Below are 13,237 nucleotides of genomic sequence, written 5' to 3' on the forward strand. Positions count from 1 at the left end.
CCTTTTTGTCTATGTCTGCTGAACTTTCTTCCTGTAGTGATGTACAGGCCTGTACTGTGATCATTCTTCCAGATACATAAAATAATACAAATTAATAAGAGAGTATTCTGATATCAGTGACTCTTCAGCTGTTCATAGAATTATTCAGGACCCAAAGAAACCATACAAATTTGAAGGAAAAAATAGGCTTTATATACCTTAAGATCTTCCTTGGAATTATGTGATAAAAATGAAAACTTAAAAATTATTGATTGCATCAGCGTTGCAGATTTTTAATGTTCATTGTGTTACTTGTGATCTTGTAATTCAGATGGCACATCAGTGTAGTGAAAAATAATAGTTCATTACATAAAAGCAGTACAATATATCCTGCTTCATGAAAAATACAGCATATGTTAAGAAACCAAGTAATTGTCTTGATGAAATAAATGAGAAAAAAAAAAAAAGAAAAAAAGCAAGATATGCAACATGGTCTGCATTAATTGAAACTGCTTTCAAAAGGTACATAATGTTCCAAGTCCTCTTCTACTCAATAGTCTGTTCCAGGAAATTTACCTTTCAAAACTGTCACAGAATTTATTTTAATGCCATTTGTTTTGCTCTGCAAGCCACTTTCTATCATTTCCCAGCAGTCCTGGCTCACTGGGGAGGTCCCAGGGGACTGGAGCTTTGCAAACAGGACACCATCCACCAGAAGGGCGTGAAGGAGGAGTTGGGAACTACACGCCTGTCAGTCTGGGCTTTATGAAAGGCAGGGCCTGCTTGACCAACCCGATCTCCTTCCATGGCAGGGTGACTCACTCAGGGGAAGGACCTGGACAAGTGACATGACAAGAGGAAGTGGCCTCAGGTTGTGCCAGGGAGGTTTAGATTGGATATTAGGAAAAATTTCTTGATGGAATGGGTGCCCAAGCATTGGAACAGCCTGCCCAGGGCAGTGGTTGAGTCACTGTCCTTGGAGGTATTTAAAAGACATGTAGATGTGGCCCATGGGGACACGGTGTATTGGTGGCCTTGGCAGTGCTGGGTTAATGGCTGCAGTTAGTGATCTCAAACAATTCTGTTTATAGCTCAGGATGAACTCTCTGTGGGCTTTCCACAGTGCCATTGTGAATCACAAATGCTGCAGATGTGCCAGCCCAGCCACCTTGCCAATGCCTGCCTGGCACAACGAGAACTGTGTTTAAAATTGCACCAGTGATCCTGCTCTGTCGAGAGTAATGGATGTTGTGAGATGATGGAGTTCCCAGAAGACACTTGTAGGACCAGAGTTGTGCTGTGCTGTGATACAAATTCAACAAAACATCCCTGTCAGATGGTGTTTTGCTGTGTAGAGGAATTGAACCGTTAAAAAGACAATGATTTAGCAAACATTTCCATGAGATGTGTTCTCTCTGCAGTATCTTCTTCATGTACTATGATAAGGCCTTTGGAAAGTTTATCCATTAATCTTTAAATAATACCATCCTATCATAATGCTCAGTGCTGCCTTAGTCTGTAAGTCAGGGTATTTGGCAGTACAGATCAGCTCAAATAGCAGTAAATCTGTTGATACTGATTATCACCTCTTTGAATCGCCTTTGCTTCTGTAGTGAAATTCTGTGTTACATGAATATAAGTAGTGTGATCTTTCTGCTAGGAGAACACGCTGCTCTCTCATTATTCAGCTATACAAAGGCACTGTTTTAAATATATATATATATTTTTTTCACATCACTCTGTAAATCACATAAATTGATGTCCCTTACAGATCTGAATTATATCTTGGGGAGTCTTGCATAGGGATCAGTTGCAGTTTACTTTTCAGCTATTAAGTTCTAAGTCTTGAGACTAGGAGGTAAAAGTATTTTGGCTTAATAAAAGCAAAAAGGTGGGCATCTCAATAACCTCTGATAGATGTTTGTTAGGAAAAGATACATGTATTAGGAGAAGGTTAAAAATATTAGTGTGTTACCAGGTATATGGAGGCAGAGAACATGGAATATGTTTCTTTGGCTAATGGGGTAGGTGTTTTACACATGAAACCTTGCTAGCTTCTTTTTACTGGTCTAAAACCATTGACCATTCACTGGAATGGATTGCCTAGCCTGTATATTGTTCTGTATGTTGTAAATATAAAATTGATTTTCACTGCCCATCTCTTTGCTTACTGTGATTCTCTACTCTAATTTTCCTGTTTTCTTAGAGTGCAAAGATCACTGACATTGGTATTATTTTTACATATTTAATAGGATTTTTTCTCATTTTGTTTACAAATTTCTGGATATACTACTTTTTAAATTAAATAATTTTAATCTCCAGGTAGAGCTTGCATGTTTTGGTATCGTCCGTTAAATTATCTAGCAGTTATCAGTGGGCAGGTTTTACTGTGTTGAGACAAATGTGTTCAGGTTTTTTCAGAGTGCCAGTGTCTTCTGTTGCTTGTTACAGCTGCTGTGCACAGTGTGGGCTACTGCAGGTACCTGAAGTGCTTGACTGATGGGGTGCAGCTGCTGACTGGTGTTGGGGTACAGCATGATCAGATTTTAATTGGATGGGGATGTGATCAGCCAGGGACAGCCAGGGAGGTGCTGTGTCTCAGGAGCTGGTGTGGGGATTCACTAGAGGTCACTTTTTGCTCACTAATGAACCACTCTCTTATCTTAGCAGTAGGTGATAGCGGAATGCTGGTAGTGCAGTATTTCATGGTGGTACAAAGCAGTGCTCAGTTTGGAAGAGGATGAAATTCAAGCCTGGTAACTTGTCATCATCCTGAGTAAATTTGACAAAGCAGGAGAGTTCATTTCAATGTCATAAATGTCCATAATCTCTGTGTGTGGTTGTGTTTAATGTCATTTGTAGCAAATGGCCAGTTTCATGTAACACTGTTCTGCTTTTTTCATCCTTTAGTATCCTTGCTGGTTTTTCAGATGGGTAAGACTTGTGCTAAGTTTCAGAGCAAAGTCTCTAGCTAAATTCTTAGGGAGATGTGGCTTTCATTTCATATGTGTTTAATTTTTCTTGAGGGCATCCTCAGTCTTGTGGTGCATGTTTGAAACAAGGAAGTATGATGCTTTCTATGCCACCTAGTGAATGAATTACAGTCACGAATGCAAATATAATTGTTTGGGAACTTGAAAACTATCTCTGATACAACTTTTGCTTTCTTCCCTGGCTACTTGTTGTGCAGCTTTGATAAAAATAAGATGCCAAGTGTGTTAGAACTCAAGAGGAGGTGGAGGATAGTAGAGTGCAAATGACACTGCAGCCCAGTAAGACACCCCCAGTAGCAAGTTCACTCAGGATATCCACTGGTTCTGTTTAGGCCATTGGATGGTTCATTATTCTCCATATTACCTGTGAAATTGCCACCACCAAACAGGTTATTGAATGTACTACAGACTTGTGGGTTTTGGTCCCTTCAGTTGGCCTTAATTTATCTCGTTTTTTGCATGCAAAATGCAACATCATAAAGAGTATCTGGTTCTCATTATAATTCTAAAGAGACAGTGAGATTTCATAACTATTCTGCATGGGCCATAGCCTACTTCCCTTAATCATCTAAAAAATAGCACTTTGCTTCCTGACCAGGCCCAGACTGATTTAAAACTTGAGAAGTAAATTACTACTCAATAATTCAGTTCTATAAAAGTAAATGCAGAATGTTGTTACACTGGTTCATTATGTTGAAAGCACAGTGCATTATAATTTTTAATGGCATGTGAGTGTAATATATTCTAAATGCCTTCTTTAACACTTTGGGAGACAGTTGGATCCGTGGTCTCACCAAGTGAGGGATACCCACTGTCCACAGAATTTTGTTAGTAGCTAAATGTAAATTTCTAAGATTTCATTAATAGCAGGACCCTCAGCTATGCCAGTTACACAGTCTGAACGAGCTCCAAGATTTCAGACAGGTGAGGAGGAGAAAAATGGTCACTAACCCATTTTTTGTCCTTTCATGTTAATTGGCTGTTCATTGCTGGGAACACAGATTGCTCCGCTTCTCCTTTACCTCATCCAATGTCAAGTCCCCAAAGAAGCCCTGCCAGCGCAGAAGGGAGCGAGCCATATGGGGCAGGTTGCAATTGTTCCTTCAGGTCTGGATTTATTCCACTGTGAACAGATGGACAATGGCTGACATCCACTAATGGTTCTTGATAGGTTTCTTCTGCTGCTCATCTCTATCTTCTTTTTCTCTTCAGCCAGAACACAGACCATCCTGGAGATAATCTCGTAACTCCTTCTGACTAGATCGAAAATATGTCTCATTTCACGACAACCAGAAAATGCAGAGGATTTAATTCCACCCTGGTTCTTATGGTTTTTTAGCACTTGTATGAAGAGGGTGAGAACAAGAAGAAAATCCCTTAGTCACTTAATACAGATAACATCAGAAGAGAGAGGGTTTTTTGTGTTTAGTGGCTTGAAGGGAATTTATTCTTCCATTCATGCAGCTCACTACAAGATTTTTCACTTCGTATTTCCAGCACAGAGCTAGTAGAGCTGTTCCAATCTAAGAAAGGAGCAATGCACATTTGGCATTTCAAAAATGACTTTGAAGGCTTGACACAGCTGAACTTCTTGTTCATTAAGTGGAACTTAAATCTACTATTTTCATCCTTCACCTTTTTTCTAACAGTAGATGAAGGTCCTCTATTTTATTTCATGCTTGTAATGACTACAATTTCTTAAAGATGAGGTGGTTCCCTTTAGTCAATTATTCTTTTTTTTCCCATTTTCCCCTCAAAACCCACTGAAGATTTTTCTCCAAAATGACTTTCACATGAACCAGAAAGCATTAACTTCTTGAAGTGGGAAGTTGCACACAGGGGAAGTTAAAACTAAAATAAAAAAGAAGCTGTAATTGAAATACGCAATTGCAAAATCAAAGTAGGCTGATCTCTGTGTGTGTTATATAAACAAATGCTTCTCTGGATCTAAGTGAAAGAATTAAGGAAATATTTTAATCCAAACAAAGTTTTCTTTACAGATTTTAAATAAATTGTATTGACTTAGTTTGATTATACATTTAAACAATCTATTTTAGGATAAAGGTCAATGTTGGGCCCGCTTTATCCAACCATTCTTTTCTTCTGACATAAATCTCTCCTAGGATCTCATAATAGCATCTGCAAGATTTACTGTTGACAAAAGTTAAGATATTCCATTGAAACATAATCTTGCATTTTGATTAAAAATGCATAAAGGTTTTAAATTTATGGCTTTAAAAACTGTTACAATGAATGATGTCTGTTTGATAACAAAGGAAAATCATGCATGAAAGAACCAGCACACACGGCTGTGACAAACCAAAGAAAATCTGTAAGCACACAATAGCAGTATCTTTGTGTAAGAAAATTGTCAAACCTCGCTATACACTTCAGAAAACATTCAACATGTATCTTGGCTCATTGCTTAGGGGGTAAAACAGTAAAACTTCCTCTTTCAGTATCTTCAAAGTCACATCTGCTAAAGATGGTGAACCCTAATGCTCTGAATTTGTGAAAGCCCAAGGTCATGCCCTTATGATTGCCCATTCTGAGGGGAATAAAACTTGTACTTAAATTATACATATGGCTGTTAACAGATACACTTAAAACAATGTATTTGCTCTGGAGCACATGTGCTCCTCCAGCTGACTCATGAAGCCAAGAAACAGTTTGGGGGCTTTGAAAAATGCCATAATTCTTAGTGCAGGGCACAGAAGACACTCAGCTGTGTTACACTGCTGTTGAAAAAAGAGATTGCAGTAACAGCAGTGCCCAAATGCAATAAGAGGACGGGGATTGTTAGGCTTTGTGAAGGATGTATTGTAGCTCTGTGAGCCATGGTGTAAAAGTTGTGAAGATGACTGAATGTGAGGTGATCCAGAGGCAAGCTGCTGGAAGAAAGCAGGAAGCAAAACGGATGGGGGTAACCGGAGGCTTGGCTGGAGTCAGCTCCTGGATTTTCTCATGTCCAGACCTAAACTAGGCCACTGGCAGCCATGCAAGGGAGGAGGGCTGAATTTGGGGAATAATGAGCTGCATTTTCTGAAGCAGAAAGAGCACTGGAAGAAAAACTTCCATTTTGCTCGAGTTACTTTATGTTCTTTTCCATCCTGAGAGTCTGCACAGTTTATTCTGTAGAGCAGGTGCCTCCTGGCAGCTGTCGAGCAGGGTGCAGAGACCTTTTGGCTGGGGAGATGGGGTCAGATAACCTCTTTCCTTCAGCAGGTGCAACTGGGCTTGCTGCTGCTGGAGGGAACACTGTTGGTCCAGTCAGCATCAGCTGAGGATCCAGCCCATGATATATTCCCAGGAGGCATGAACTTGTGATGGGTGTGCCAGGAGGGACCTGAGTCCCGTGTTACCTACAGTGTGTGTATTTGTTAGGTCTGTGTACACTCAGAAAGGAAAAAGAGCAAGCATATGAATCCCTTCACGAAGTAGCGTGGAGAATACCAAACTGCAGTATTAATAACCTCCTGTTATTGAATCCTCCATCTGTTCATCATGCCAACTTATCCTCACTTAGAGCACTCCCCTTGTCATAATATTTTGTGCCACACTCCCCTCCCTCCCCAAAGCAGCAGTTCCAGTTTAGATCTAAACATTTGCCCAGTCATGTAACCCCACCGAGGACATGGTCTCAGTGCCTGCATCTGTTTATGTCTCTCTATTAAGAAATGCAACTGAATTCTTAATTTCATTTTTGATTTTTTCCTTTTCCTCTAGTAATTTTTTTTTTCTGGAGATTTTCATATCCATATTGGTATTTACAGATATTTCTCTTGTGGTTTAAGCGTGTTTGACCCCCTAATGCTCATTCCTGATACTCTGCCACATGGCAACTGAAGCAGTGAGGGAGAAAAAAATAATTATTTTCTCCTTAGAGCTTTGATATGTATGTGTTTTTGTATTTTGCTAACATCTATAAATGGCAATAAAGTGGTTAGCCACTTTAAAGTGATTAAACCCAAATTTATTTATACAAACCCCACATGAGGCGCTTGGCTAGATGCTGCCCTAGCGATGCACAGTGAGAATTTAAGGAAACTGTTCTTTGAGGGATGTCTGAGATGTCTGTGCTGAGCCATAAAAGGCTTTCCCAGGAGTACAGGAGGAAAATGAAGATAAGTCAGAGGCTGCATAAACTTGTCCTGGGAGTTACCTCCCAGTCCCGGTGGATAATCCCATGAAAGGGACACACAACCTGGGAAATGATGCGGGAAAACAAGTTATTAGGGAGCTGAAGCCAAGCTGCTGGAGGCTGTCTGTATGCTAAAATCCTTGAGTTGTGCCCTGAACGGATTCCTGAAATCCACACGACTCGGAGGCTAAAACCACCCTTCATAACCTCTGGGTTCGAATATTCCCCTCATAGGCAAACCAACTCCCAAAAACCCCGGGGGAAAATCTACAGCCCTGTCCGTTCTCCCAGTGCATTGCTCGTTTGCTACCCAGGAGTGTCTGTCTTTATCCGAGAGGGTCCGGGTCCCTGAGGGATGCCGGGGCCGTTTGCTGACAGGAAACAATTGTTTTATTTCTGGAAAAACCCAGAGAAGGGATGTTCGCTGCCGGGCTGGGCTGGGCTGTGGGTGGGGACGGATGAGCGAACGGCCGCGGCTCCGCTTCCCGCCCGCGGCTGGGAAGGAGGAACGGGCAGCTGTGCCAGTAGAAAGTTTCTGGGAGGGCTGGAGCGGAGCTCCGGGCGCTGAGGAGAGAAAAGCCGCGGGGCAGCAGGCGGCGGGGCCATGGCGGCCGCCGCTCCCTCACCGCGCCCGGGCGGGGCCGCCGTCAGCCGACCCAGCGGCCGCGGGGGCGCCGCCACCACTTTGGTTTGCGTCGGCCGCCGCCGCCGCTGTTCGGGCGGGGAGGGCATGGCGGGCAGGGGGTGATCCCGAAGCACCGCGGGTACGTGAGCGCGATGGGAGCATTCCCGCGGGGAAGAAGCCAGCCTTGGATTCATTGGCTTTGGGCAATTCGCTGCTCTTTTTCTAAGAGCCGGCCCCGCTCGCGGCGGTGCCGACCCTGCGGACACCGCGGGGTTAGTTCTGGGGCTCTTTAGGGAGGCTGCAGGAGGCACTGACCCTCACCGGCGGCAAAATTAGAGTGTTATGACTTTATTTGTTTTCATTCCTGTTAGTTCGTGAGGGAAAAGCCTTAGCCGAATCACAAATACAGCGAAACACCAGAGGTGCTGACGTTTTGGGATGCCAGGAATGGGCAGAAAGCGATAGGCAGAAGTTCCACCTGAACTTGCGGAGGAACTTCTTTCCTTTGCAGTGACTGCATACGGAATGCATTGTCCAGAGAGGGTGTGGAGTCTCCTTCCCTGAAGAAGTTCCAGACCCGTCTGGATGCAATCCTGAGCCATGCGCTCTGGGAAAACCTTGTTTGAGCAGGGAGGTTGGACTCGATGACCCACTGTGGTCCCTCCCAAAATGACCCATTCCTTGACTCTGAGAACGCAGCCGGCGTTAACTTTGCCGAAGTTTGAACAAAACAAAACAAAACAAAACAAAGCACTGGCGACATCGCGTCCCAGGGCAGGTCCCGGTTTCGCTGCGCGCGGCCGAGGCAGGCTCGCCCGCCCCGCTGTCTCGTTCGTCTCGGCGCCCGCCTAGAACCAGGAGATCGAGCCTGGGGGGCGCGGCGGCGGCGGCGGCGGCCGCTCCCCCCCACGCCCCCCCTCCGCCCCACCCCGCCCCTCCCTCCCGCGGGGGCGGGCGGGCGCGCGTGCGCGCGGCGGCGGCGGGGACGCGCCCGGCGGCGGGGGCGCGCACCGAGGCGCCGCTCAGTTCGGGGGCGCCCACGGAGCGGCCGCCATATGCCGCGGCTGCCGCGGCGGCTCCGAGCGGCGCTGCCCCCCGGCATCCTCCTCGTCCTCATCGTCCTCCTCCTCCTCCCCGCGGCGGGCGCGGACGGAGCGCGGCGCCTCCATGGGAAGTTCGCACCTCCTGAACAAGGGCTTGCCTCTAGGTAAACCATTCGGCCTGCTCGCCGCGGTGCGGGGCGGGCGGGGAGCGGGGCGGAGGGGGGGGGACACACACGAGCGGCCGCCGCCGCCGCGCTTTGTGTGCCCGTCACCGCCGCTCCGGGCCCCGCCGCGGGCAGCGGGGCTGCCCTGGCGGCCGCAGCGCCGGCGCAACTTTGCCCGGTGGCTGCTTTTTGAGGTTGGGTAAAAACATAAAGGGAAATAAAAAAACGAGAGGCGGAGGGGCGGGGGGTGCGAGTCGTCCCGAAGTACCAAACTCGAAGGGCGCTAAAGCTGCGCCCGGGAGGGCTTCGGGGTGCTGGGACCCCCAGGGGAGCTTTGGGGTCTTGGGTCCCCCCTCTCGCTCGTGGGGCGAGCGGTGCCGGCTCCGAGCTGCGGGAAAGCTGGGTCGGTGTTTGGGTAAACAGGAAGTTTAAAAGCGGCGTTTTATTGCTGTAAAAAAGTGTTTAAGGCCTGGCTGGTGGGATGGTTTTGGCAGAGCTGCGGACGGGTTGTGTGTCAGAGGTAAGGCTCTTCACCCTAAATCTCAATTTCTCTGTTGCTTTCTTTCCCCCGCTTTTTTTTTTTTTTTTTTTTCTTTTTTCTTTTTAAGCATGCGTTTATTCTGTTGCTTTTAAGGTAACATGAATAATATGCACAGGGTGATGCCTCCAGAATTGCCGGGCATAAATTGTCATGTTAATCTGAAGGTGTTTTTTTTTTTCCTGCCCCCAGACATAAGGAGACAGAATGTCGATTCTGTTTATAAACGTTATCATTTTGTAAGCAAATGTTACCAAAAGAAGGCTACAAAGCCTAGAATAAGCCTGTTTACAGTGTAGATATGAGTCAGACTGCTATGCTGCTTTGTTTTCCTCTAAAAATTAAATTCAAAAGTCAGGATTTAAGTCATAGAACCGAGCTGGATAGCATGATGGTAGAAAACATTGTTAGCAGTGCTGGTTTTTAAAATTTCACCTGTTGTAACTTAAATTGAACAATTTCACGATGCCTTATATTTTAGTAAGTGTTGTCCTTATCAGGAAGAATGTTTGCTTTTAGGCCACGTTGGAGCAGCTAAAGATAATCATCCCTTTAGCCTCATTGAAAATAATGAGGCCTAATAAACTGAAGTGAGTGTGTACTTTCTTTTCCAGTGAATTAAAATTAACTGTCATATTTGCCATGTGTGTGCGTGTTTTAAGAGCATGGCACTGATTCCTCCTCCAGGGTCTTAAAAGATGTAAATCTTCTTATTTAGTATTCGAGCCCCTTGGCAAGTAGCCTGATGCCCTTATTAATATATTTTAAATCTCATTATTCTGTCCCAATAGGACGGGAGCAAGAAAATACTAAGAAAAATAAAACATTCTTTAATAATTCCATGTTGAGATTGCATTAAATAATACTTTGAAAATCTGTTTCTTTTATGAATAAGAAGGGTTAAACAGCTGAGTATAAATTAGACTGCTAGCAGAAAGATAATTGTCCAGTGCATCTCTTTGTTCTGTGCTCTTATCTGTTTTATCTATTTTTAGCTGTGCGTTGGTGAAGCAGGCGTGTAAAATTAGCAGCCCAAACTGCTAACTTTAGTGTCTTTTATAATGTTGCTCTTTATTGACCCCCAAAGGCAGCAAGATTTCAATATTGGAATTCCTTAATGTTTGACAGATAGCATCCTCTTCAGTTTATTATTATGTCAGCCATCCCCAGAGTGAGGTAGTGACAAAATATTTTGCCCATTGGCAATTCACTGGTGTATCTCAAACCAAAAGGAAACAAACAACCCTCTGCCCCCAACCTGCCTCTTTTCCAGCCTGAACAAGAAATGGGTATTTTTGAAGTGATTGCAATTCATAAACAGATGAAAGTGGGAGAGTTAAATTGTTCCCTCATTTTTGTCATTGTTAATATAGAATAATACTTGGTACATGAATTTAGCTTCTCTGTGTTTGTTTGATGGCATTGAGGGTGTAAATTGATGCAGAGTCAATGGTGTGTTCTCTGTTCTTCTGTAAACACGCACCCCCATACCCTCCCCCCCCCCAATAACACAGATTCAGTGTTTCTCCATCAGGGAATGTGTTATTTCATTGCTGAACTGGCAAATAAAATCGTAATGATCCTGAGAACTGCTGTAGTCATGCTCAGTAGAAGAGTTTAGTCAATGAAACTGCTATTTTGAAATGAAACTACTCCAGTCACCTTTGTGAATTTTGCAGTTGAGTGTTGCCATATGTAGTTAAGGAATAGCTGGAGCGTGCAGCTTCCGAGCACACTGCGTGTAGAAAGCTCCTCATGGTAAATATTGTATATGCTGTGATACTTCGTCATCCTGTGGAGTTCTGGTAGCATGATAAAACAAATTGCAGGTGCCCTTATGCTTCTCAGTTTGGTTACCTCTTGACTTGTCCTTCTGAATCATAAATATAAAATAGTGTCTGCCCTTTGTTAGAAATGTGTGATCCTTCAATTTATTAATCTCTCTGTTTCTGAGAGCTGTTGTTTTATTTGCAGTGTAAACAGAGTGGGTTGCAGCTCTTAGCCAAAAGTGTGATCCGAGAGATTAGGATTGGGCTGCACACTGTGAAGTGCTATCATACAGATACAGCAGTGCACTTGCCAACGTTTTGAAACATAAAGTCAATCCCTCGTTATAAAATAAGAACATCTACTGGCTCACAGATCACTGACTAGGCTGGGTCATCCCCTTTGGGAAAAAAAACCTGACATTCTCCCAAAGTACCTTGTTTTATGTGAATACTGTAAATATGAAAAAACAAAGTAAAAAAGCTTATTTTACCAGAAAACAGTTTGAACAGCAGTGAGTGTGTAGAAAGGCACAGATTTTAATGTCTTTTTAAGCAAAGATGCTGAGAAGCAACATGATCTTTAATTCTTTAATGTGAAATACAGTGGTATTTCACATAAGAGAATTAAAACTTGAAACTGTGCTGATGTTTTGGGCTAAAAGTTCTTGTTGCCATTTTGTTTTGACTTACGTACCATGCATTTGTAATAACTGTATTTCTTGAAGCTTATCTGGAGCACTTGGCTGCTCATGTGTGAGACCTGCCTTTAAGAGTAGTAGTCAGGCTTTTGCCTCCCAAGCCAGCTGGGAACATTGATGAGGTGATACTCCAGCATGTGTCAAGCTTTCAAATCCCAGAGCAGTTGGCAGTGCAGCAGTGTAACAGCCTCCTCTGAGGCTCCCTCACCTCCTGGCCCCATAATTATTTATTTAGTGTGAGAGTAGAGATGAAGTTACGCTTTTAATACATGTCCTAAAATTTAAGGTGAGGATAAAAGTTGTACTACAGAGCCCTTTAGCCTTAGTTCCTCAGCTGCACGTGCTTTCTCACTCCCAGACGGAGGAGCAATGGATTTACTGTTCGGGAAGACAAATTCCCAGCTGTAGTTTTGGGTGTCTTTCTCCCTTATTGCCTCAGGAGCAAAGACAATGATTCATTCAAATCTGCGAAATGATCAGGAAAACATGCGTTGCAGATAAATCTAAAATTAACGTTTCCTGCTGAAACGTAGCCCTTTGCTCCCTCACCAGTATTCCTCTGGGAGAACCGGAGAAGCGCGGCAGCGCTTCCAGTTGTGGTTTAGGATCTCTGACCTGTGATTAGGACAGGATCTTTTCCAGTGCACAGTAATCCTCAGCCCATCTCCCCAAATGATTAATGTGATCAGGAGTGTTTTGGGAATCTGGGAGCACCTGAGTGTTCACTGACTGAAACTGGTGCGTGGCCTCATGTGGTGGTGCATCCCAAACTGTTCATGACACGGAAAAGGCGCTGCGAGTCCCCACATTAGACTAGTTTTTGGTGCTTTTGGGGCCCTTTGGTGTTCAGCTTTGGTTTGGTGGTTGAAGTGGGTAAAAACTTCAGATTGTTTTTGAAGATGACCAGAGACCTGTCTGGTTCCTCGAGGAACAGGAGGCAGTCCCTGGGCTCCTCTAATTTGTGCCACTCGGTAGCTGCAATCTGTGGCTTGTTGGGATGGGAGGATCTGAATCTGGATTCCCCAGCCCCACCTGCAGGCTCTGCCTGCTGAAAACAGCCCAGGGGTGCATGCCTGCCTTAACCTGGGCCTTTACCCCTGTGGGTGTTCCAGGAGTAATGAAATAATAATTAAAAAAAAAAATCACAAGATAAAATTCAACACCAAAAAAAAAAACCCAAAAAAAAAAACCTGCTCAAAAATACCTTTCCTGGAAAACATCTGTGTTAGATGAATAGGTTAATTGTTTTTTGATGTGCAAAACAAAGTGTTTATGTTTGCTATAGCA

At 44.1% G+C, this 13,237-nt stretch overlaps 1 protein-coding gene across 9 annotated transcripts in view; it reads left to right on the top strand.

Annotated features, from left to right (window-relative positions):
* Nucleotides 1–13,237, top strand: part of CTBP1 (C-terminal binding protein 1) — a 234,096-nt gene that overhangs the window by 159,964 nt on the left and 60,895 nt on the right. For 2 of the 9 annotated variants that reach the window (XM_053975020.1, XM_053975017.1), the window contains exon 1: nucleotides 8,738–8,945. The exons of 5 other annotated variants lie outside the window; for them this stretch is intronic. Coding sequence is in view for 1 of the 4 variants with exons in the window: in XM_053975017.1 (XP_053830992.1) it covers nucleotides 8,906–8,945 (40 nt within the window). In the remaining 3 variants the exon portion in view is untranslated. Of the gene's footprint in view, nucleotides 1–8,736; nucleotides 8,946–9,443; nucleotides 9,466–13,237 lie in introns of those variants that run through there. 2 more of the 9 variants (XM_053975018.1, XM_053975025.1) reach the window with 2 other exon arrangements.

Source organism: Vidua macroura, chromosome 4 (assembly GCF_024509145.1).
Source record: "Vidua macroura isolate BioBank_ID:100142 chromosome 4, ASM2450914v1, whole genome shotgun sequence".
Classification (NCBI taxonomy): Eukaryota; Metazoa; Chordata; class Aves; order Passeriformes; family Viduidae; genus Vidua; species Vidua macroura.